General features: G+C 35.9%; 1 protein-coding gene across 5 annotated transcripts in view; it reads right to left on the minus strand.

Moving 5' to 3' along the window:
- Positions 1–27,838, minus strand: part of EXOC6B (exocyst complex component 6B) — a 603,818-nt gene that overhangs the window by 202,158 nt on the left and 373,822 nt on the right. For all 5 annotated transcript variants that reach the window (XM_079111444.1, XM_079111442.1, XM_079111441.1 and 2 more), the window contains one exon: positions 4,000–4,141. In XM_079111444.1, coding sequence (XP_078967570.1) covers positions 4,000–4,141 — 142 coding nt within the window. The remainder of the gene's footprint in view (positions 1–3,999; positions 4,142–27,838) is intronic.

Raw genomic sequence — 27,838 nt, forward strand, 5'->3', positions numbered from 1 at the left:
TTATCTTGTCATTTGGGGCTGCTTTTATACGCCTCTGTATAGTTACTTGAATTTTATGTATCATTTCTTAAAGATTTTTTTTATAGACCACTGAGCATCTAAAGAAAAAAAAATGAGGGGGGTGGTATAGGCAAAGACATAGAATAGAATTCTTTCTTTTAAAGTAAAATAAATGTCCATGTGAAGTTTTTTGACAGACAAATTACTGCCAATCAGAAATGAAACATTGAATTCTAAATCAATGAACCTTAGTGGCTCCACAATATATGGAAGAAAATTTTTAGTACTGATATTATGGTTATTAGCGGTACTGACATGCCCTTCAAATGTTAGCTTCAAGTTGATCCTAAGTCTGAAGGCTATTACAAATACAGAATAGCTTTTCAGAGAAAACATTAGTTCTCCTGAACCCCTTTTACAAGGTTAACAAACTATTATGTTTCCGCCTTTTCATTAAATGATCTCTCCATCTCTTAGTCTTAACTGAAAGCTGGCTCTCTACAAAAGATGCTGATGTGCTGAAGATTTCTCTCAAGTAAAAGCTGATCATCCCCTAAATGAAATGTACTTCAGAATCATGCCACTTACTCTCCACTGCTTCTCCCAGACCATCATTCACCCTAAAGGTACATATATTTCAGTTTCTCATTTTCCTCCCTCTTTATTTTATTTTATTTATCTTAAAAATGGGTGAAAGTTTAAATGTAAAAAGCAGAAAAGAAATAATAGTTAATTTAAACAGAACCATACTAAAATGTATATTCAAAATAAATGGTCTAATCAACCCAATTAAAAATTACAGATTGTCATATTGGATAAAAAAGGAAGACCTGGACTATATGCTGTGTACCACTTCTATATATATGTACATATATATTTTAAAGAATGGAAAAACAAATCATAAAAATTTAGGTGAGACTATATTAATATCACAAACTAGATTTTCAAATAAGGAATATTAAAGGAGGAAGAGGATTATTTTATAATAATAAAGGTATCAAGGTATCATGGGGACGTAATAGTCCTAAGTATGTATGTACCTAATAACAGGGCTTTAAAGTACATGCAGCTGACAGAACTGAAATCCATAAATAAAAATGATTTCAACACCCTGTCAGTAATTGATGGAACAAGTAGAAAGAAAATAAGTAAGACTATACCAGCCTTGAATAACACTACCTACCAACTTTACCCATTTGATATTTATAGAATATACCACACAGTGATAGCAGAACACACATTCATTCCAAGTGCACACAGAACCTTGGCAAACTACACCATATCCTGGGTCATAAAAAAAAGACTCAAGGAATTTAACAGAACTGAAATTATGCAAAGTATATTTTCTGACCAAAAGGACAGTAAACTTAGAATCTACAATAGAAGCATAGCTACAAGAATGTCTAAATATTTGAGAAGAAAACAACACACTTCTAAATAATCAACAGATCAGAGAAGAAAACACAAGAGTAATCTGAAAACATCTAATTAAATAAAAATTAACAATATATCAAAATTTGTAGACTGCAGCTAAAGCAGTAATTAGAGAGTAATTTCTAAGATTCAAATTTCTAAGATTTTATTAGAAAATAAAATTTCAAAATACCTAAGTTTCTAAAGTAAAAAGTAAACTAACAAAAAGTAAGTAGAAGAAAGCAGTTAAGGCAGAAATCAGTGAGAAACTGGACATTGGCTAGATCTCTCTCTCTCTCCATACTCTCAGGCCTTCTTCATGTGGTCTCCTCCACATGAGCTAGTTTGGGCTTCCTCTCAGAATTGGAGGCCTCTGGGCCGTTGGGCTGACACAGCAGCTTACTGGGGATGTGGAGGCTGCATCATCTTGTATGATCTAGCCTTGGAATTCACAAAGAGCTACTTCTGCCGTGTTTTATTGGTTACAATCAAGTTATAAGCTTGTCTAGATCCAAGGGGAGGGTGATTAGATACTTCTCCTAATGGGCTATCATTGAGGCTATTGAAAAAGATGTAATAAAGGAGATATTGTATGGTAGACATCTTTGAACAATGCAGTCTACAATACAGACCTGGCTTGGTGTAGAACATAATTTCCCTTTAACTTGAAAAACTACCTTCTCTGTTTGCTGTGGTTCCAATTTTTGGTAAAAAAATTACCTCAATTTCTGTTTATTTGAAAATGCCTTTATTTTACTTTCATTTTTGAAGGATATTTTTACAAGATATAGAGGTTTTTTGTGTTTTTTTTTTTTTTTTTTTTTTTTTTGCTTGCTTGTTTTGTAGAGCTAGGGATTGAACCCAGGGCCTCACACATACTAGGCAAATGCTCTACCACTGAGCTACATCCCCAGTCTGAGATAATAGTTTTATTTTGGTTCATTAGTTTCTCTTTTCCTTCTAGCACTTCTATGTTATCATTTTACTGCCTTCTGGTTTGCACTGTTTCTGATGAAAAGTTTGCAGTAATTCTTACATGCTTTTTTTCTTCAACTGATAAAAAGTTTACCTTTTATCATTTATTTAGCAACCTGACCAAAATATGCCTTCATGTGGCTTTCTTTGTGTTATCTTGTGCGGAAGATTTTAAATCTTCTTGAATAATTAAGTTAAGACTTTTTCTCATCATGGAAGAATTTTCAACCAGTCATGTCCATCTTATCGTCTGAATTATTGACTATACTATGCGAGGTTTGTCAGAAACTCTTATCTGCAAATTTCCTATCTGTCATTGGTGATTCAATGTAATATACATAAGGATGAAAAGTCCCTACTCTAAATACAGCAGAGAATAAACAAATGAGCCTGGTTCCCCAGTGATGTCACAGAGCAACTAACCAATAGAGCAACTGGTTACTTCTGAGAAAAATACACACTTTTTAAAGCACTATCTAAAGTGTCCCCGCCCGCGGCAATTTGTTACCGCCTGCAGCAACAATTGTGCAGGTATTTATCGGAAGTGGACTGGAAATGAGCTACTTCTATTATCTTTCTCTTTAGTGCGCTGCTTTCTTGCTTGCTTGCTTATTCGCTAGTTTATATAGGATAGAGGAAATGAGGCTTACTTGCTTTGAGAGGAGAGAGAGAGGCTTTGCATAAGAGAGAAAGAGAGACTTTGCTTAAGAGAGAGAGACTACACTTTCAGAGATCTATATCTTCTTAGTTCTGCTGCTTCTTCTTAAAGGTGTATCCTACATCCTGCGTCCTTCACTCTACTATCTAGAGGTGTGGCTTTACTTCTCCATTCTGTAATCTGCAACCTGTGTTCTGCCTTCTATCAGGGGTGCTGCTTAACCGTGCTTATCCGGTTATCCCTCTACTAGCTGCTTATCCCTGGTGCTTCCTAGAGGTGCGTGTCTTATATACCTAAGGCAGCCAATCAGTTTAGGATTAGAACAATTGAGGCACACCCCTCGGTACCAATCAAGAAAGAATGAGGAATATCTGTTGACCGCTAGCGCAGAGGAGACATTAATCAGGCAAAAGTAGATCACGCTGTGTTAACACTAATTATGTGCCACACCTCTTAGCTCAACGCCAGCCGCCATCTTAGGGTTACCCAAACATGTCTTCTGCACTAAAGTTTTTTATTTCCCACAATAGAAAGCATTTCTGACTGATCAATGCATATACCATTTGTCCTTCAAACTAAGAAGAGTCTGCATATAAGATGTAGTTAGTTTTAAAATAAAAGTTCAAAGGGAACTACTTGGGAACTAAATTCTTTTGACTATCTTTGCACTGAACAGATTTTAAATGGTGTCTGTTAAATGCAAGTCTGCCTTATATCCCCGTCTAGATTGCAAACTTCCTGTGGTCATATATCTCTTCCATACTAAATACAGGCATTCAAATTAGCTTTGGATAGGCTCATTTCTAAATGTTCTAAAAACTGTCTCTGTTGTCTATGTAGTCTGACTCTATTAGGAACAACAGAACACTAAAGACAAAACTATTTTTTTTTCCCCTCACAAAAGTGAGTATGTAAGTGAGACAAAGAAGCAAAGGGGTGTTTCACTCTCTTACGTTCACATTCTCTGACATCCAGGTTGAACTGTTGTAATGCTCCCAAGGTGAGCTGCCTTACTTCAGCTTCCAGCAAAAGTTGCATCAAGGATGTAGCTAAGTGCTTGCACGCTGACATACATGCTGTCTGAGCTACCTTTCCCTGAAATACAAGAATGTAAACGATAAAGTTAATGGATGAAAATTAAATTCCAACAAATATTAAAATCACATTTTTCAATTGGGAATTCCTCAATAAGGTTCTCCTCCTTATGATATCCTTATATGCACACAACCTTGGAATTAAAGCATCCTGCAGCAGCATCTGAAATATTAGGTGCATCACCATCAGTCATGATAACTATAACACTTAGCTGCAATACACAAAGCCCAGCCATGAAGTCAAAAAGTACTTTTTTTAAATTGATAGTACGTAAGCAGTATTCAGTATCACAAGTAAACTGAGAAAATAATATTCCTGAAGGAAAATATGAGAAAGTCCTTTAATAACATTTCAAAAAGTAAATGTAAATAATAGTCTCTAATTTATATAGAAATCAGTATTTACTGCTTTATGATTTCTTACATGTAAAAATGATGATTTAAAACAAAATGGTTACCTAAAAATAATCAAAAGGATGAAACTTGTTTTCTTAGAAAATATTGAGATTTATGAAAATAAATTCCAAAGAGTTTCCAAAATTAGATTTTAAAATTAATATTTGACTGTTTTAAGACAGAATGATATGCTTTAAAAGTCTATGTTCTTAAATCAGTGAATTCTCCTTTTTTGAAATTATGAAATATTCAGCCATACAGAAATATATAGAGAATCATATAATTGACACTAATGCAGTCACTAAACATTACAAATGTGGGCTAAGTTTTTGTGCAGTGTCCTTAATCATTTCCATCCCTCTCCTTGGAGATGACCATTGTATTAGGTAACCTTTTTGTATTTTAAAAGTACCATCATGGCAAGTATACAACCAGAAATAATATTCTATAATATTTTATACATTTAAAACATTCTATACTATCTTATGGTATGTCCTTCCACAAGTAGCCTATTCAATTCATTATTATGAAGGTGAAGATTTTTAATGTATTACATGTAGCTGTAGTTTATCCCTTTAATTGTTCCATAGCATTCCTTTTAGGGAATCCATCACAATTAACTTGGTCATTCTTCTATTGCTGGAAATTTAGGTTATTTCTTCTTGTATCCTTCACCTGTTTCTTTTTTCCTTCCTATTTCCTTTTCTTTCCTTTTGTTCTTCCATTTCCTTTCATTTTTTTCTCTTATAAGCAAAATAAGTCATAGACTTATATAGGTCTAGTAAGAGATCATTAAAATTCCAGAGTCTGACTAAGTGTCCCTTTTACATGATTTTTTTCATGGACTTTACTAAGCCAGGGCCTTCCACAAAAGTAGCAGGTTTTAAATGAAAAAGAAAAAAATATATATGTATATATAAACAAATAATATCACAATGAACTTTTTATTTGCATCTTTTTATACACTTTGGATAATTCCTTTAGGGTTACCTCTCAAACCTACCAGTGTTGAAGATGAGGTATATCACTACTGTGATTCATAATGTATATGCATAGAATGGAGGAACTTTAGATTACATAGAGGGAAATGAGAGGGAGGGGGGATATGAAAAATGGCAGAATGAGACTGACATCATTACCCTATGTACACGTTTGATTACATGAATGGTATTAATCTGCATCATGCACAATGAAATGATGTACCCCATTTGTGTACAATGAATCAAAATGCAGTCTGTAAAAATAAAAAAAAAATTTGAAAAAGAATGTAAGAAGAAAGCAGAATCCTAAATATCTAATTGTAAATGGCTTTACATAAGACATGTTCTGGTTTATGTTGTTTACAGTATTTCTGAGAGTATCACTTATTGCATAAACTCCAGCATTTAATACTAATATGAATTTTTCTTCTAATTAAACAAAGATTTTTTTTTTGGTTTTATTACTTTCATTACTTTGTGCAATTGAATATTTTCAATATTTGTATTTATTTGTCTAAAATATGCAGCATAAACTAACAATGACCTATTTTAGCATAAATACTACAAATGTCTCTCATCTATATGATTCTGTTTATATTTTCTGATGATTTACATTCTGGATGAATTAAGGCTACAAATGGAAATCCTTAAGTTGAGAAGTAGAGGCCAAGTGCAAAATAGCAATAGAGTACCAAAAGTCCTAAAGAAAGAAGCCCCATTATAATAGACATTCATGTTAAATGTCTTGCTTTCAATTAAACCCAGTAGCGACTTGAGACAGGCACCTCTAAAGAGCAGTAAGTTTCCACACAGTTGTCAGACTAGGCCCAGTGTGAACTCTCAGAATGTGAAACTATCTGTGACTTTTCAAAAATAAGAGTGAAGGAAGGGGTAAGACTGAAGCAGATGCCCACAGAGAGCATGGTGACTGGAAGCCAGAGAAAAGGGAAAGGACCTATCCATGTCTTGGGCATCACTATATACCAGATGTGCTGCACTTAGGCCTTTGACATGTTAAATAATTCCATTTAATATAGTTCCTCAAGAATTAGTAGTATTTTTTTCTTAGAGATAAAGAAATTAGGACTCGTTTTGAGAATTAAAAATAAAAAAAAATACTTATTTGATATTTCTACTCAATTCCAAATCTATGTTTTTCCACTAAACCATTACCTAAAAAGAAGTGTGTAATACACTGTATTAGACTAGAATAGTTGGGCAAAAACAGTTTCAGAGAATATCAGGGGGTTAAAGGGTTATCCAAGAGAAAGCATAGGCCCAAGGTGGTGGTAGTTGAGAAGTCAACTCTTCTGAGTATCTGCTGGAGCATACTTTTTAACTTGTAGCATAACATCCTCATCCAGGCAAAAATAGATACTTAAGGGACCAATAAACTAAACATGGAGATGTTGAGAAAATCAAAGAGCTAACAAAAACCTAGAAAAGCTGTAGGCTAAGATAGTATTTGCAAAGTTTGTTTCATTGGCCAAAATAGTTTGCCAAGGAGAACTAAAACAGACCTGGTAAATTAAAGTAAGATACAAGAGAGTCAAAAAGTCCCAAGTTTGAATATTTATCTCTACCATGAGTTAGTTGTGTGATTTGTGTACGTTATTTGATACTTCAGATTCACTATTCATCTCAAAATATTAAATTGTTTATTAACTTTAACATGAAACAGAATTGGTTTTCAAGACTATATCAATATATATCAATCAACAGAATCAAATGTACTTACATATGATCATAGGTCTGGTTACTTTGCCACAGTGAATTCTCTGACTGCCTTCCAATCACTATCCACTGTACTTTCCCTCAGGCCCATTCTTTACTTTCAAACAAAGCTCTAATTTCAGAAATCTATGTTTTCATTGTTAAATATTTTTCTAATTCTAGAAGGCATTTTGGGGTTTTATTAACATACTCTTCCCCACATCTTTCCATTACCATGCTACCCCTGGACTTTCTAACAAAGAACACAGACTCAGGTAATAACAACCCATCACCAGACAATGAAAACTGACAGTCTCATCCTCTTCATTAAGTAATCCTACTATGAAGCAAACATTATGAAGAATTTTTAATAAAGATCTCGAGGGCAAAGCAATAATATTTCACAAAAAGTGACTTTGGATACCTCGAGGAAGAGTTTCAAATCAGTCATGATCAAATAAAGGCTGTATCTTACAAAGTTATGCTAGAACTAAGGCACAGACTGCACTAAAATAAACAGACAATGTTAGATAAGAGGGAAATGAGATAAGTAACATCATTGTCATATTTTAAAATATGAGAAATGTGGGATACAGGGAGATTAGGGACATAAGGTATGACAACTAGCTCTATAGGCAACATCATGCTGCCTCTACATGAATCTATAAAATATATTCCATGACAGTCAATAAATATCAACTGAAAGTCAAATACCATGGTACTAAAATAATTCACATTATTTTTCAGTCCAGCTACAATAATAGTTTTTGAGTTTTGGGAAGCACAGAGGAGTAAATTACTGAGAAATTTAATTATGTTAATTTCAATAAGCTAGGCATATTCATATAGTAAGAACCATAACTAGGTAGGAGTTAAGAACCATATAAATTCTTATTTTACTTTTCACCATGCAGTTCTTTGGTAACCACATCAACTCACTTGCTTCAAATATATACACCAGATTCATAGTCCCTAATTCTAATTTACCTCCTATTCTCTCCTTATTTACTATGCTACTTGTACCATGACATTATGTACTGGATAACACTCTACATTGTCATTTCAGACATGTACTTTACCTTTAAGAGCATGTGGCTTGCTCTTGAGAGAAATGAAAATGGAAATACAACATGCCAACATTTATGGAATGCATAAAAGCACTTCTAAGAGGGAGGTTTATAGCAATAAATCCCTACAACAACTAAGAAGAAAGATCACAAATAAACAACAATGTACATCAAGGAAAGAGAAAAAGAAAAATAAACTATGCCTAAAATGAATAGGAGGAAGGAAATAATAAAAGACTGGAGCAGAAAAAAAGTGAAATAGAAACTAGGACAAAAACAGAAAAAATATCAAGAAAATTAAGATTTGTTTTCTGAAAAGATAAAATCAACAAACCTTTAGCTAGATTAAGAAAGAAGATTCAGAGAAGTGAAATCAGAAATGAAAAAAGAGACATTATAACTGATGCCACAGAAGTAGGATCATCAGAAACTATTATTCACAATAAAATACAAACAAATTGGATAACCTGGAAGAAACAGATGAATTCCTAGACATATAACCACCCAGATTTAATCATGAAGAAATAGAAAATATGAATAAACTAATAATGAGTAAACTGAAATTAATAGCCCAAATCCTCCTACTAAAGAAAAGCCCAGGACCTAATGTTATCATTGCTTTAACCAAACATTTAAAGAACCAATACCGATCTTTCTCAAACTCTTCCAAAAACATCGAAGAGGTAGATTACTTCCAAACTCATTTTACAAGGTCAGTATTATCCTAGTACCAAAGCCAAACAAGGACACTGCAAAAAAAAAAAAAAAAAAAAAAAAAAAAAAGAAAAGAAAATTACAAGTTATATACCTAATAAACATAGACACAAAAATTCTCAATAGAATTCTAGCAAACCAAATTCATAACTGATAGAGGCAATGGTATTTTGTATATGACCACAAAAGCACAGGCAACAAAATCAAAATACAGACAAATGGGTTTATATCAAGCTAAAAAACTTCTGCACTACAAAGGAAACAGTAAAGAGAAAACATATAGAGTGGGGCAATATATTTTCAAAACTCACATTTAGCAAGAGGCTAATATCTAAAATGTATTAGGAACGTATACAACTCATTATCAAGAGAAAACGCAACCCAATTAAAAACTGGGCAAAGGACTTGAATAGAAATTTCTCGGCTTTTGCAAGATGGCAGCCTAGAGGGTGGCTGCATTTCATGTTGCTCCAGGACTCAGGATTCAAAAGAGGATATATTGAGACGCTTGGGACCAACTCAAAGCAGCCAGGTGACTCTCACCCCCTGGGGAGGCATCCCGGATGGGACGGTGGTCCTGGAACGCAGGAAACTTTGTGAAGTAGAACTGCCGGCGAGACGCCCCTCCCCCCGCTGGAGCAGTGAACTCGGACAGCTGGGAGCGCCGTAAAGGAGGCCCCTCGGCACAGCGCTGGGACTCGGAGGAACCACTGGGGCTCCGGCGGCTGCCCAGGGGAAGAGTGGCGAGGAGAGCTGTGTGGACTCAGGACACCGGGGCCTGCCCTGAGGAGGAGGAGGAGGAGCGTGGCCACTTGGATTCGGAGTGACTGCACCAGAGCTACAGGCGGTTGCCAGAGGAGAAGCCGCGCGGCGAGCTGTTTGGACTCAGAACGACGCTTCTGAACCCCGGGGCCTGCCCTGAGGACGAGGAGGAGGAAGAGGAGCGCGGCCGCTTGGATTCGGGGTGACTACACCAGAGCTACAGGCGGTTGCCAGAGAAGGGGCTGCGTGGCGAGCTGTTTGGACTCAGACCACTTCTGAACCCCGGGGCCTGCCCAGAGGAGTAGGAGGAGGAGGAGGAGGAGCGCGGCGGGTCCTTTGGATTCGCAGTGACTGCATTAGCGCTCCAGGCGGCTGCTCAGAGGAGAAGGCGAGTGGTGAGTTGTTTGGACTTAAAGTGACAGCTCCTGAACACAGGGGGGCTGCCTGGAGGTGAAGCGTGGTGGGACGCTTGGTCTTGAGTGGCCGCACCAGAGCTCCGGGCGGTTGCCCAGAGGACCCGTGCAGCGGGTCACGTGGACTCAGAGCCACTCAGAGCGACCGCTCCTGAACACCCCGGGGGTTATCTGGAGAAGGAGGAGGAACGGGGAGGGTCACTTCGACTCGGAGTGATTGATTGCCCAGGGCTACGGGTGGTTGGTGGGAGGAGAAGGCACGCAGTGAGTTTCTTGGACTCCTAGTGACCGCACCGGAATACTGGGCGGCTGTCTGGAGGAAGAGGCGTGTGGCGGGTCTCTGGGACTCAGAGAGATTGTACAGGGCCTCAGGTGGCTGCTCAGAGGAGGGGCCGCATAGCCAGGCGATTAGGTGCAGAGCAGGGTCCCAGGATCTAGGAGGCTTCTTGGTGGAAGAGCCGCACAGAGACAGGCTTAGGGCGGAGCGAAGGTTCCAGGCCTGCGGGCAGATTCTCTGAGGAAGGGCAGCCTAAGGAGAGTTATCTGCAAAGGGTGAGGCTCCCAGGCCCAGGAGGTAGGGCCGGGCCCCTGGGAACTTTGCAGAGGAAGGCAGCCCAGCCCAGGCGGTAGCTGTAAATTGAGGGGAACCTCTAGGAGGGAACTGACCAGCGAGACCTCCCCACTGGGTGAGTCTTCCCTGCTGGGTGAGGTTTCCCCACAAGGACGGTAAAACCAGAGACTCAGGCCCAAACAGGCCTTGTCTCAGCCCACAGCCTAGGTCCCCTTTGGATGACCATTGGTCAACAAGTGGAGGCACCTCTGCCCACTAGCAGGGATTATACCCCACCTGAAGGCCACCACTCCTAGAGAGGCAGCTTCCTTGTGGAGCACCGCATTATCAACTTCCTCCAAGACTTCAGCCTACTGAAGGCTAAGGGGGGATATATATAGAAATCTTCAGGGACATTGTAAGTCAATAGAGGAAATCTGCAATATCTCAGCGGTCCTCTGATACCTGAACAATATGAGAAAACAAGGAAAGAAAATGCTGCAAACAAATCTAGATGTTACATCAATAAAACCCACTGACAGCATGGCAGAAGAAATGACAGAAAAGGAGTTCAGAATGTACATAATTAAAATGATCAGAGAAGCAAACGATGAGATGAAAGAGCAAATGCACGCACTGAATGATGAGATGAAAGAGCAAATGCAAGCATTGATTGATCGCACCAATCGACAGTTAAAAGAGCAAATACAGGAAGCAAAAGATCATTTCAATAAAGAGTTAGAGATATTGAAAAAAAACCAAATAGAAATCCTTGACATGAAGGAAACAATAAACCAAATTAAGAACTCCATAGAAAGCATATCCAATAGGATAGAACACCTGGAAGACAGAACCTCAGACATTGAAGACAAAATATTTAACCTTGAAAACAAAGTTGAACAAACAGAGAAGATGGTAAGAAATCATGAACAGAATCTACAAGAACTATGGGATATCATGAAAAGGCCAAATTTAAGAATTATTGGGATTGAGGAAGGCCTAGAGAAACAAGCCAAAGGAATGAACAACCTATTCAATGAAATAATATCAGAAAATTTCCCAAATCTGAAGAATGAAATGCAAAATCAAGTTCAAGAGGCTTATAGGACTCCAAATACACAAAATTACAACAGACCCACACCAAGGCACATTATAATGAAAATACCGAACATACAAAATAAAGACAGAATTTTAAAGGCTGTGAGAGAAAAGAACCAAATTACATTCAGGGGGAAACCAATATGGATATCAGCAGATTTTTCAATCCAGACCCTAAAAGCTAGAAGGGCCTGGAACAACATTTTTCAAGCCCTGAAAGAAAATGGATGCCAACCAAGAATCTTATACCCAGCAAAACTTACCTTCAAATTTGACGATGAAATAAAATCCTTCCATGATAAACAAAAGCTAAAAGAATTTACAAAAAGAAAGCCAGCATTACAGAACATTCTCAGCAAAATATTCCGTGAGGAAGAGATGAAAAACAAAGAAGCAAATCAGCAAAGGGAGGAATTATCCTAAAGGAATTGTCAAATAAAGGAGGAAACAAGTTGTGTCAAACAAATAAATAAATAAAATTTAAAAAATGAACCAAATGACCGGGAAACCAAATCATATCTCTATAATAACCCTGAATGTTAATGGCCTGAATTCATCAATCAAAAGACATAGACTGGCAGATTGGATTAAAAAGAAAGATCCAACAATATGTTGCCTGCAAGAGACTCACCTTATAGAAAAAGATACCCATAGACTAAAGGTGAAAGGATGGGGAAAAACATATCATGCACATGGACTCAGCAAAAAAGCTGGAGTATCCATCCTCATTTCAGATAATGTGGACTTCAAGCCAAAGTTAGTCAGAAGGGATAAAGAAGGTCATTTCATACTGCTTAAGGGAAGCATAAATCAGCAAGATATAACAATCATAAACATCTATGCCCCAAACAGTGGCTCATCCATGTATGTCAAACAAATCCTTCTCAATTTCAGAAACCAAATAGACCATAACACAATAATACTAGGTGATTTTAACATGCCTCTCTCACCACTGGACAGATCTTCCAGACAAAAATTGAACAAAGAAACCATAGATCTCAATAACACAATCAATAATTTAGACTTAACGGACATTTATAGAATATACCATCCAACCAAGAGCGAATACACTTTCTTCTCAGCAGCACATGGATTCTTCTCTAAAATAGACCATATATTATGCCACAAAGCTAATGTTAGCAAATACAAGAAGATAGAGACACTAGCATGTATTCTATCAGATCATAATGGATTGAAGTTAGAAATAAATGAAAGAGTAAAACACAGAAACTATTCCAACATCTGGAGATTAAACAATATGCTATTATATGATGAATGGATAACAGAAGATATTAGGAAGGAAATTAAAAAATTCTTAGAGGTAAATGAGAACAAAGAAACATCATATCAAAATCTCTGGGACACTATGAAAGCAGTACTTAGAGGGAAATTTATTTCATGGAGCGCATTTAATAAAAGAAGTAAAACTCAACAAATAAACGACCTAACACTACAGCTCAAAGCCCTAGAAAAAGAAGAACAGAACAGCACCAAAAGTAGTAGAAGACAGGAAATAGTTAAACTCAGAGCTGAAATCAATGAAATTGAAACGAAAGAAACAATACAAAAAATTGACAAAATAAATAGTTGGTTCCTCGAAAAAATAAACAAAATTGATAAACCTTTAGCCACACTAACAAAGAGAAGATGAGAGAAAACCCAAATCACTAAAATTCGGAATGAACAAGGAAATATCACAACAGACAGGATTGAAATACAAAACATAATTAGAAGCTATTTTGAAAATCTATACTCCAACAAAATAGAAAATTTCGAAGACATCAACACATTTCTAGAGACATATTAATTGCCTAAACTGAACGAGGAGGACATAAACAATTTAAATAGACCAATTTCAAGTACTGAAATAGAAGAAGTCATCAAAAGCCTACCAACAAAGAAAAGTCCGGGACCAGATGGGTTCTCAGCCGAGTTCTACAAAACCTTTAAAGAAGAGCTCATTCCAATACTTCTCAAAGTATTCCATAAAATAGAAGAGGAGGGAACCCTCCCAAACTCATTCTATGAAGCCAATATCACACTGATACCTAAACCAGACAGAGACTCATCAAGGAAAGAAAATTTCAGACCAATATCCTTAATGAACATCGACGCAAAAATTCTCAACAAAATTTTAGCAAATCGCATACAAAAACATATTAAAAAGATAGTGCACCATGATCAAGTGGGCTTCATCCCAAGTATGCAAGGTTGGTTCAACATCAGGAAATCAATAAACGTAATTCACCATATTAATAGACTTAAAGTCAAGAATCACATGATTATTTCTATAGATGCAGAAAAAGCATTTGATAAAATACAGCACCCCTTCATGCTCAAAACACTAGAAAAAATAGGGATAGTGGGAACATTCCTTAACATTGTAAAGGCCATTTATGCTAAGCCCATGGCTAATATCATTCTAAATGGTGAAAAACTGAAAGCATTCCCCCTAAAAACTGGAACAAGGCAGGGATGCCCTCTTTCACCACTTCTATTCAACATCGTTCTTGAGACTCTGGCCAGAGAAATGAGACAAACCGAAGAAATTAAAGGGATACGAATTGGAGAAGAAGAACTCAAACTATCCCTGTTCGCTGATGACATGATTATATATTTAGAGGAACCTGGAAATTCCACCAGAAAACTCTTAGAACTCATAAGTGAATTCAGTAAAGTAGCAGGTTACAAGATCAATGCCCATAAATCCAACGCATTCTTATACATAAGTGATGAATCTTCAGAAAGAGAAATTAGGAAAACTACCCCATTCACAATAGCCTCGAAAAAAATAAAATACTTGGGAATCAATCTCACAAAAGAGGTGAAAGACCTCTACAATGAGAACTACAGAACACTAAAGAAAGAAATTAAAGAACACCTTAGAAGATGGAAAGATCTTCCATGTTCTTGGATAGGAAGAATTAATATTGTCAAAATGGCCATACTACCTAAAGTGCTATACAAATTCAATGCAATTCCAATTAAAATCCCAATGATGTACCTTACAGAAATAGAGCAAGCAATTATGAAATTCATCTGGAAGAATAAGAAACCCAGAATAGCTAAAGCAATCCTTAGCAGGAAGAGTGAAACAGGGGGTATTGCAATACCAGATCTTCAACTCTACTACAAAGCAATAGTAACAAAAACGGCATGGTATTGGTACCAAAATAGAAAGGTAGATCAATGGTACAGAATAGAGGACATGGACACAAACACAAATAAATACAATTTTCTCATACTAGACAAAGGTGCCAAAAATACGCAATGGAGAAAAGATAGCCTCTTCAACAAATGGTGCTGGGAGAATTGGAAATCCATATGCAACAGAATGAAACTAAACCCATATCTCTCACCATGCACGAAACTAAACTCAAAATGGATTAAGAACCTCGGAATCAGACCAGAGACCCTGCAGATTATAGAAGAAAAAGTAGGTTCAAATCTTCACCTTGTTGGTCTAGGATCAGACTTCCTTAACAGGACTCCCATAGCACAAGAAATAAAAGCTAGAATCAACCACTGGGATAGATTCAAACTAAAAAGCTTTCTCTCAGCAAAGGAAACTATCAGCAATGCGAAGAAAGAGCCTACAGAATGGGAGAATATCTTTGCCAATCATACTTCAGATAGAGCAGTAATCTCCAGAATCTATAAAGAACTCAAAAAACTCTACTCCAAGAATTCAAATAATCCAGTCGACAAATGGGCTAAGGAAATGAATAGACACTTCACAGAAGAAGATCTACAAGCAATCAACAAACATATGGAAAAATGTTCAACATCTCTACTAATAAGAGAAATGCAAATCAAAACCACCCTAAGATTCTATCTCACCCCAATTAGAATGGCGATTATCAAGAATACGAGCAACAACAGGTGTTGGCGAGGATGTGGGGAGAAAGGTACACTCATACATTGCTGGTGGGGCTGCAAATTAGTGCAGCCACTCTGGAAAGCAGTGTGGAGATTCCTTAGAAAACTTGGAATGGACCCGCCATTTGACCCAGCTATCCCACTCCTTGGCCTATACCCAAAGGACTTAAAATCAGCATACTACAGAGACACAGCCACATCAATGTTCATAGCTGCTCAATTCACAATAGCCAGACTGTGGAACCAACCTAGATGCCCTTCAATTGATGAGTGGATAAAGAAACTGTGGTATATATATACAATGGAATATTACTCAGCCATAAAGAATGATAAAATTATGGCATTTGCAGGCAAATGGATGAAATTGGAGAATATCATGCTAAGTGAGATAAGCCAATCTCAAAAAGCCAAAGGATGAATGATATCGCTAATAAGTGGAGGATGACACATAATGGGGGGGAGGGAAGGGTTAGTGTTAGGGTTAGAGTTAGGGTTAGGGAGGGGGGCAAGTATGGAGGAAGGAAGTACTGTATAGAGAGTAAAGAGGGGTGGGAGGGGTGGGGGGAAGGGAAAAAATAACAGAATGAATCAAACAACATTACTCTATGTAAATTTATGATTACACAAATGGTATGCCTTTACGCCATGTACAGAGAAACAACATGTATCCCATTTGTTTACAATAAAAAAAAAAAAGGAAAAAAAAAAAAAGAAATTTCTCAAAAGACAAAATAAAGGTGGTTGACAGGCATATGAAAAACTACATTCATCATCAGAGAAATGCAAAGTAAAACAACAATGATATATCATCTCATACCTGTCAGAATGGCTACTATAAAAAAGATGAAAGATAACAAGTGTTGGCAAGGATGTGGGAACAGGGAGTACTTGTACACTGAGGGTGGAAATAAAAGTTAAGATAGCCTTATAGAAAGCAGAATGGAGATACCTGAAAAACTAAAAAGCAGAACTACCATATTATCCAGTAATTCCACTACTGAGTATACACCCAGAGGAAATGAAATCAGTATGTTAAAGAAATATCTCTGCTCTCCTGTCCACTGCAGCATTATTCACAATGGCCAAGATATGGAATCAACCTACATGCCCATTAATGAACACATGCATAAAGAAAATGTGGTATATATGTGCAATGGAATGGCAGTCAGTCTTAAACTGAATACTTGAAAATTGCTAAGAGAGTACTTATAAGTGTTTTCAACATAAAAAGTGATAAGTATGTAAAGTAATGCATGAGTTAAATTGATTATTTGATTTATTTAGCCATTCATTCCATGATATACACATATATCAAGACAAATTGCACACCATAAATACATACAACCTTTATTTGTCAATTGAAATAAGAATGAAAAAATTTGTGCTACTTAACAACAAAAGGGATGATTCTCACAACATGATTTTGAGCCAAGAAATCCAGATATAAAAGCAGATATATGGTATATTTCCATTTGTATAAACTTTGAAAACAGAAAGAAATAACCATCCTAAAGACATGTTATGTTCCTGCTTAAAATCCCTTCCACACCTTGGTGGGTATGGGTATTTGTCTAATAGTCTCTGAATGCTGCTTACACAGAATGTTCCAGTTGGAAAAAGGCATTCAGCTTCACAGTTATATGCATATGTTATACTTCATTAAAAAGTTGACTTACTAAAACAAAAAAGTACATGATTTGCAAGGAAAGAAACTATGACTTCTTTGTCAAAGTTAAACCTAAATGAAGTATAGTTTAAGACTGTGCAAAGTAGGGTATGAAACTGAAAACTAACTTTTTGTCTTGGGGATATGGTTCTCTTCTGAAAAAAGAAATATAACCTGCACTGTTACTTAGCCTAAAACACAATTAAACACAATTAAGATAAATGAGCAGAGATCTTACAAACTCCTTTGAAGAAATACAGAAAGACTAGTATTCATTCCTTTCAATTACCATGTACTTCAATTACACAGTGAAGTGCTAAGTCACAGTACTCAAATGCAAGTGAGGAGAGGTGAAAAGCCTGGAGAAAGTACTGCCCTCATCAATACTTTGCCACCAACCCCCGAGAGGTTACTTACATTTATTGAGCATTGACCATGAGTCAGATTGCCCCCCTACCCGACCCCAGTGCTGAGGATTGAATACAGGACCTCACACATAAGAGGCAGGAATTTTATCACTGAGCTATATCCTCAGTTCTATGACAGAGTTTTTGAAAATGTCATCTCTTGATTCTTACAAGAACCCCATAAGGTATTTAATCCTTAATTTACAAATAAAGACAGAGAAGTTAAGTAATTTGAATATATCCTATAAGTGGTGGGGCTGGGATTTGAATCCAGCCTGTCACACTCCAAAGACTCTTAATCTTTTGATCCTGCCTACAAGTAAAGGCCTTGTGAAAGCTGCCGTATCTTTGGGTTGTGATTTGGGGTAAAGGAATGGAGAGAATGGGAAGATAAAAGTCAAGTCAAATCTGGAAGGCCAAGATGTTGAGTAAGAATTTTCCCCTTCCCCCATCTAAGAAGGCAACAAAAGAATGCAGAGTTCACAGCAGATACTTAGATGGGATTCCAACCACAGCTCTTTGTAGCCTAGTGCATACAGATCCCAGGTTCCCAATCACCAAAGACCTTACCTAAATGACTTCAAGTAGCCAACACAAAAATTTCTCTTCCTGTGGATGATCTAAGGAAATAAATATGGAAAGAAAGGCAAGTAGGTATTCTGTGAAAGAAAGCTGACCTTTCACACTGACTTACTGTTAAAAAAAATTATATGTATAATGACTTTATTTTACTCCCAGTGTTTACTCAGCAGTCTTTTATCTCACATCGACTTTCTCTTTTACTTTCTGAGTATAAATTGCTTGTTTAAATTTTGGTATGTCCAACCTTATCTTTCACTAGTTACTCAAAGATTTTTTTTTTACTATAAAATAAAGAGAAGTTCAGACAAAAACAGATCAAACGAGACAAGAGAAAACCACTCAGGAAGAAGGTGAAATTACCCTTCCATTTATGCACCAGTAGCTCTGAAATAACCTTTCTGGTTGTGACTCTTATTTCCTAATGCCTTACCTCTACCATTGATACACCCTTTATTAGGGATCCTTGCCTTGCTTCTGTCTGGCCATGGAACTTGATTGGATTGCTCCTGTGATTTCTCTTTTTCCACTAAACAAGGAAGCTCTTTTGTTCTCTTTTTCTCAATATCATGGATGAAACTATTTCATTCCCAGAGCATTGACACTCCTGTTTACTTTGGATGGCTGTCCAGTGAATTACATTCTGAAGATCAGGTTCTGGAACTTCATAAGTGTTTGTGTTATCTGGTTCCCATATACTAAAAAAAAATCCCATGGCAAGGTCTTACTCCACCCCTTTACCTAAATCACCTTCAAAATTACCTTCTCAAGTAGATCCTTCCACAACTAAATCCATGTCTTTGGAAGCATAATAGTTCTATTGAAAAAAACATTCTTAAATTCAATTAGAGAATCTGTAAAAATATCTGCTCATTGAAGAGAATGTATGAATCCCTATTCTACACACACGGGTGCACACACGCGCGCGCACACACACACACACACGCACACATTTATTTCCTAACAGCTAAAGAAAATGAAGCCCAAGGATGACTGAAATATTAGGGGTATTATTTGATGACATGAGTAGAGCATATAATAAGATGGTGGACTCTCAGTAAAAAAAAAAAAAAGAAGAGAGAGAGAGAGAAATAATCCCTATCTAATTTGTCATGAAGTAAAACAGGCTGGAAATACATACTCTGGATGTGGATGAAAGAGAAAAGGACAGATACAACTTGGTTCTGTGATTTTTCTTATTCTGTTATTTTTCAAGAAACACAAGAAATCATTTTGAAAACACTTGTTGCTATGTATGATTTTACTGAAGTATAATTACACACAGTAAATTGTAAATCTCGTGCACAACTTGATGCCTTGTGTGTATATAAAAACCTATGAAATTGTACTTCAAATAGAGAAGAATTTTACAAACCCAAGCTTTCCTCATTCCCCTTTCATATCAATAGACCTACCTTACACTGAGAAAACATCTTTCCTGACTTAGAGGCCCACAAATTAGTTTTGCCTGTTCATCAATGTCATATAAAAGGAATTCTACAGATTTCTTCTGAACGTATACCCAAAGAAAATGAAAATCACCACCTCATAAAAGTATCTGCACTACTATGTTCACTGGAGCATTATTCATAATAGCCGGGATATGGAAAAACCTAAAGTAGTGATCAATAGATGAACATATAAAGAACTGTGGTATATAATACAATGGAATAGGCAGCCCCAAAATGAACAAGATCTTTCCTTTTATCACAACATGGAGGACAACATGCCATGTGAATAAGCCAGGCCCCCCCCCAAAAACAATCCTTGCCTGATCTCACTTACATGTGAAGACGTAGAAAAAGAAAATTCAAAAATATAGAGATTGAGAACAAAATAGTGTTTATCAAGGATAGAGGGATGAGGGGATAATAAGGAAATGGGAGATGTCGCAGGAGTCAAAATAACACTTGTAGAATGAACAAGTCTAGAGATCTAATGTACAACATTATGTATCATACATTTGTACTGTATGTGGGATTCATGATAAATAAGTAGATTTTTCAGGGGCTGGGGAGATAGCTCAGTCGGTAGAGTGCTTTTCTTGCAAACATAAGGCCCTGGGTTCGATTCCCAGCACCCCCCCAAAAAAAAAAAAAAGTAGATTTTTTGTTAGTTCTTACCACATACACAAAAATGGGGTAACTATGTGAGAATAGGGATATGTTGACTTGCTTTACTCCAGTAACTCTTTACAATGCATATGTATCCCATAACATCAAGTTATATATCTTAAATGTACACAATAAAAATCATTTTAAAAAATATCCTGCTGGGTGTAGTGGTGCATACCTGTAATCCCAGTGGCTCAGGAGGCTGATGCAGGAAGATTACAGGTTCAGCAACTTAGCAAGGCAAATTTCGCAAGACCTTATCTCTAAGCAAAATATAAAAAAAAGGGCTGGGGATGTGGCTCAGTGGTCCAGAGTCCCTGGGTTCAATCCCTGGTACATCTCACTGACTGAAAAAAAAAGTAATCCTAAAGTAATGATATACTTTGTGCCTGGCTTTTTTGTTCAACTAGTGTTTTTGAGATTCATTCATTCATGTTGTTACATGTATCCATAGTTTGTTCCTTTTTCTTTCTGAGGGCTACATATATACCACAATTTGAATATGCATTTGAATTATTCCCACTTACGGATAAAGTTTGTTTTTTTATTTTTTGTTTTTGTACTGAGGATTGAACTCAGGGGCACTTAGCCACTGAGCCACATCCCCAGCTCTTTTTTGTATTTTATTTAGAGACAGGGTCTCATTGAGTTGCTTAGGGCCTCGCTAACTTGCTGAGGCTAGCTTTGAACTCGAGATCCTCCTGCTTCAGCTTTCTGAGACGCTGGGATTACAGGTGTGTGCCACCATGCCAGGCATACAGATAAAGTCTTTAAGTGGAAATGTTCAAAATAAATACCCGTAGAAATTTTTAATTTGATGAAGTCCAATTTATCAATGTTTTTCTTATTGCTGATACCCTTTGTGATTCACCTAAGAAAGCTTTACCTACCTCAAAGTATTGAAGAAGCTCTCGTCTATTTTGTAGATTTACTGTATTAGCTTTCACATTTAGCCCTATAATCTATCTCAATTTATAGTATAGGGCAGATGTCAAGATTAATTTTCTTTTCAATTCAAATACCGGGTTGCTGGAGTACTTCTATTGAAAACACTTTTTTCCACTGAACTATAATGGCACTTTTGTTGAAAAGTTACCACATGTGTATGGGACTGTTTTGAGAATCTCTATTCTGTTCTATTGATCATTTTACCTAACTAATGCCAATACTTCACTATCTTAATTGTGAAAGTTTTGTAGTAAGTTTTAGTTACTTTAGAACTAAAGTAATTTTTGAACTTTTATATAAATCTTAAGATCAGCTTATATGTCTACAAAGAAGTCGGCTGGCATTTTCATGGTGATCTATCAGTATTTCTCAGCTAAAGTTCTGTGAAAGAGGAATTGAGCATTTTTTTCAGAAAGTCTTGTAGAAAATAATTAGAATAACTATTTTATCATTTCCCTCAAGGTTGTTGGTACATAACTAGTACTATTCTGCATTCACAGAAGAAAAGGTAAGTCATCTATAATGAATGCTGTAGAGGATTAGGACTTAATTCTAATTAAGAAGCCTAGAGGAGAAGAGCTACTATAGATTCGTTTTGTAACACTTATACATTTTAACAATATCAAGTCTACTCAACCATATACTGCTCTCCATTTAAGTCTTTCATAATTTCTCTTGATAATATTTTGTTTTGAAGTACAAATTTTGCATGTATTTAGTTTACCACAAAATATCTCCTATTTGTGATGTTATGCTTAATTATTTCCATTTCTAAATGTTCATTATTCATTTGGGAAATGGAACTGATTTTTTATAGTGTTTTTTTAGGAAAGTCCTGTGACTTTGCTAAAACATTTGTACTAGTTTGTGTGTTTGTGTGTGTGTGTGTGTGTGTAGTTTTTGACACATTTTCTACATAGACATTTTGTCTTTACAAAAAAAGAAAAAATATATTAAGAAGTTTTAATTCTTCCCTTCCTTTTCTATCAGCTGGTTTTTTGTTTTTTGTGGCTTTTTTTTTTTTTAATTTATTTTACTTGCCTACTACACTAGCTGGCTCTATAGGATGTTGAACTAGAGTGGTGAGAGCAGATATATTTTTCTCGTTTCTGATCACAGGAATGTTACTTTTGCTTTTTAAAGCTCATGATATAGCAAATATATAACGTATGAGAAAAAAAATCTTTTTTTCTTTCCCACTAATTTTCTGGTGTTCTTCACTGCTTTATGTAGATCCAAGGTTCATCTTATATTATTTCTACCTAAAGAAACTTGCTTTAACATTTCTTGAAATTCAGATCTTCTGGAAATAAATTCTCTCAGCTTTTGATTTTCTTTAAAAAAAAAAAAACTTCATTTAAGCTTCATTGTTTGCCAGATACAAGATTTCTTGGTAATTTTTAAAATGCTGTCAACATTTTAAATGTGTTGTTTCCTTATATTCTGGCATGTATAGTTTCTGATGAAAAAGAAGTATGTAGTTATTTCATTACTGTTTTTGTATGTTTCACTACTTGCTTCTAAGTTTTTTCTCTTTCTCATTGTCTTTCACCAATTTGTTTATAACAAGCCTTAGGGGTGGGAGGGTGGTATCCTATGTATTGTTCAATGAGCTTCATGGAAAGACGAGTTTAGAGTTTTCATCAACTTTGAACATTTTTGAGTCATTTCTTCAAATATTTTTCCTACTCTTCTTTCTCTTTTCTATCTGGGAAGCTGGTTAGACATGTGAGACTGGATGATATTATTACAGGGGTAATGAAGCTCACTGGTAAAATTTTTCTTCCATTGTTTCTTTTCCTATCATTCAGTTGGGATAGTTTCCATTGCTATGTCTTTTAAGTTCCCAAATCTTGTCTACACTTGCTAATTTTTGTTGCTAATTCAATCCAGTGTAATTATCCTATCATATTACACTGTATGTCTTCAGAAGTTCTACGTGTGTGCATCTGAGCAGTTTTAAAGAATTTGCTAATCTGTTGCTTCTGACATGTTCAGATGTTTCCATGAGCTGATATTTTTCCTTTTTATGAATTACATATTTGTGCTTCTTTACACATCTAGTAATTGTTTATTGAACACTGATATTATGAATGTTGGGTGGTGAATGTATTTTGCTTAATTTCTTAAAGTGTGTTGGGTTTTGTGATGGCAAACAGTTACACAGGATCAGTCTGAAAGTTTGAGACTAGTTAGTATGCAATTTTATGCAGAGACTGGAATCATCTTTTATCTGAAGCTACTTTAGATTCAGTACTAATACTTTAGAGCCACGACTAGCCACTCTTTTGGTGTCCCTACTGAATATTTTGGGAGTTCAGTTTGGTCTTAAAGGATGGAATTTGAATGTCTCCCCACCTTGTATAAGTTCTGACAATTGTACTCATCTTCTGCACACTGGCAGTTGTTACATTTTTTCATGACCTTATGTATTTTTCACCTATGTGCACAGGTTACTATTTAGCCAAAACCTCAAGGGGATTCAATGCAGATTTTTCCTGCTATTTCTTAGAATAACTTCCTCACTCCAAACTGCTTCCCTGAAAACTATAGTCACTTCTCCAAACTCCAGTCTTTGCTTTCCTAACAGAAGGTGAACTTGGTCTTGGTTCTCCCCTCCCTGTACAGCAATTTGCAAAGCACCTGTAAGAGACTGCTAGGGTTACACTTCATTTGCCTGCTTTCTCTGGGGACACTATACTGAACTGCCTACTATTCAATATCTGAAAACAGTTGCTTCTTTTTTCTATTATTACATATATTTATGGCTGAGATCAAATCTGATACTGGTTACTGTTATCATGGTGAGAAGTGGGCATCTCATCTTTTTTCAAAACATATTTTTGCTAGTTACCTAACTATACCAATACAGTCTTTTTTTTTTTTTTATTATTAAAAAGTTTCATTCAATTGTCCTCTGGCCTCCATCATTTTTATGAGGAGCCATCCATCATTCTTACTGTTTTCCCCATGAATGTGTCTTTGTTCATTAGCTGCTTTTAAGATTTCTTTTTCCTTATACTTAATAACAGCAATCAGGTCATTATGTATCTAGATCTAGTTTTCTTTTAATTTATTCTCCATTGGCTTGTGGAGCTTCCAGAATCTATGAAATAGTGCATTTCTTCAGATATGAAAAAAATTTAAGAATTACTCCTGTAAGTACTGCTTTTGTACTATTCTCTTTCCCTCCTATCCTTCTTGGGTGCCAAGAACAGACAGTTCCCAGCTGTCCAATTAAAATTTTGTTCTGCTTAGAATTTTTAACTTTATGATGGTGTTACAGCAATATGCATTCAGTAGAAACTGTACTTTGAATTCTGATCTTTTCTAGGGCTAGTAATATTATGGTATGATATCCTTCTGTGAGACTGGGCAGCAACAGCAGGTCACAGCTCCTGTCAGTCATGTGATCATAAGAGTAAATGACTGCTACTCCACAACCAACTGTTGCTAAACTGTGATGTTTCCTAAGTTAGCTATATTATGCATTTTCAACTTGCAATATTTTTAACTTATTATAGGTTGATTAGGATGTAACCCCACAGGAAGTTGAGGAGTATCTGTACATACATATTTTAGATCTTTCAACTGTATTCCATCTCTCTCTTATGCTCCCTTCCATTCTTAAAATTAAATGCTTTATTTCTTTTTTCTTTCTGTGTGCTTCAGTTTGAGTGTTTTCTATAGTAATGTACTTCAGTTTGCCAATCTTGAATTATGGTTTGTAGTGTCTACTGTTAAACCTACCTCACACACTCTTTTAAAAAAGAGTAAGCCATTAGTCACATATTTTGTATTCAGCTCTTCTTGAACACATATTTGATTCTTAATATCTGTCCAAATAATTCATATATTTGTGCATTTTACCTATTCTTTTCTCTCTTTTCTTTACCATATTAATCACAGCTATTTTGAAGGTTTTGCTGCACATTGATATTTGGATCATCTTATGATCTGCTTCTATTGACTATTTGAACTTTTGATTATAGATCAGTTTTTTCTGCTTATTAGCATGTTAGAAAATTGTTTTGTATGCCAAGCTTTGCAGATAAGATGCTATACAGGCTCTAGATTAACCAATTAGCCTTAAAAGACTTTTGAGTTTTGTTCTAGCAGGCTATTAAATTGGTGAATCATCTTTATATACATCAGGCTTTTTTCAAACTTTATTACTGTGGATCCCTGTTACTCTCGTACTTAATTTAAGAGACTTGTTGTTATTAATCCATGCATGTGGGACTTACTGATATTTAAATGAAAAGCTATGGTGTTTACCCAGTCTCTTATGGGCCTGATCCTTGACGTCTCTGCATGGTAATTTTAAGAGCATTTGCTCAGTTTTCAATAACTAGCAGCTATTGTCTTCTAAGCCAGAGTGGTACCTATGCATGTGCAGACTAGAAATCAGTCAAGAACCAAATGGGAATTTAATGAAAATGGGAGGTGAGGTATCCTTCTCTGTGTTTCTCTCTTCTTTGGTATCCCGCTGCTTTAAATCCTATTCTTAATGAGATCCCTAACACAAAGCCCTTCCTTCATTAGGCAAAAGTGTGATTTTATATTTTATCCAAGTTTAATAATTGTTTATGTCTAGAGGATAAATGTAGTACCAGGTCTACAAAATACATCCTAAAGATAATCTTTTTAATTTAGCAATTTGTAACAAACTTAGTAAAAAGAAAACAAAACAGTAAGAGTCGTTTAACAACTATCTCTGTGTTCAGTGATTCTATATGTCTTGTAATGATTTGCACTATCATCTTGGCAAACATGTTTGCTTTATAAAAAATTGCACATAAATGTTCATTTTGAACCCAAATTTACAGTAAGAATGTAGCTATTAATCAATGCATGTCCATTTCAAAACAATAGCTACATTAGCAAAAATCTTAAGAGTTCTACTGCCATGAACCAATAATGGTGTCAGAGCAAAAGCAAAGAAAAAAAAGGTAAATAAATTACAGATATATATTTTAATGAAAACCAAAGTACAGTTTAAATAGGACAACTTAGAATACTGACTTTAGCCTCTGACTCCATTTCATTATCTGCAAAATAGGACTGTTGTCATGGTTAAATAAAAATAAATCCTATGTAGCACAATACCTGGCATATATTGTGCTGAGTAAATGTCTTGTGATATACATATAATTTTTATTCCTATAATTAAATATGTAAAACTGCTGAAAAGGACATTGGGTATAAGTGCTTAAATTATAGGTATTTTATGTGTGCAAAATATTTTACTATTTATGTCTTTTATAGAGTTGTAGGATTTTCTTCTTTCAAACTAATTCTGTCTATGCAAAAAAGTGGAAAGTGTACTTCCTGTTCTGAAGCAAATCAAGAAAACATGCAATTAACTAATAAATTAAGCAGAATAAACTCTAAGCCTTACATGATTTTAGAAGAAAAGACCATGAGGACAAAGCATTAACAGAAGGCTTCACAAAAGGTGGGTCTCTCTGGGTGATCCTCAGCACATCCCAACAACGACACCAACATGGAAATTTTTCCAATTGGCTTACAATTAGAAATAGAGGTAATATAAAGTAGTCTCCAAATAATGGTTACTTCTATATAACCCTCCATAAAATGAGAGGTGCTCATAATGAAAAATAAAAACTTCCTTTCTCTTCCCTCAACTCCCGTTCAGGTTACAGGTCAATTTCACCAAGTCATCCCATTAACACAGAAATGTCTTTGAAGGTATTCTGTCGTTGCCGAGCTTGACATTTCACCAGACTACAACCAAGATGTCAATGAATCAGATTCAAATATTAATGAGCAAAAGGTCAGGATGAGGTAATCTCCAAAGCCCGATTAGTTCCTGTTTTCTGGCCCTATCCAATTCCCCTGCCCTTTCTCCAGTCCTCTCTTACTACATACATTTACAATCACTGGCTTATTTTCAAGATACACCCTCTGAACTGTAATTTCACTTGAAGTGGATTTTAAGTGGAGGCTTCCCAGATGCCAAAGCCCCAATCCAAGGGTGATCTGCAGTGATATAAAGTTAAAATAAAAAGAAAGGGAATCAACTACAAATTATTTACAGTTTTGATATTTAACTACTAGAAAAAATGAGAAGGGACAGAGAAGAAAAGAAAGGAAAAAGGAAAAGAAAAAAGAAACCCCTCTCTTTCAAACTTTCCAATAAGCTATTTAATAATGTGACAAAGCAAAGCATATTAAAATATTAACCAAAGCTTCCAGGAAAACCTGTATAATCTCAATTGTTTATTCAAGACCTTTACAAACCTCATAAAAAATTAAGTGGGCTTGGAAAAAACACACCACAGCCATAGGAGAAAGTTTACAAAACACAATGGTACAGACGCCTGACTGTCTGCCAGCCAGTCCCTTTTAACTTCCATGTACAACTTATTACTCAGTTCCTAACTGGTCA

The sequence above is a fragment of the Sciurus vulgaris genome (genome assembly GCF_902686455.1).
Source record: "Sciurus vulgaris genome assembly, chromosome: 14".
Classification (NCBI taxonomy): Eukaryota; Metazoa; Chordata; class Mammalia; order Rodentia; family Sciuridae; genus Sciurus; species Sciurus vulgaris.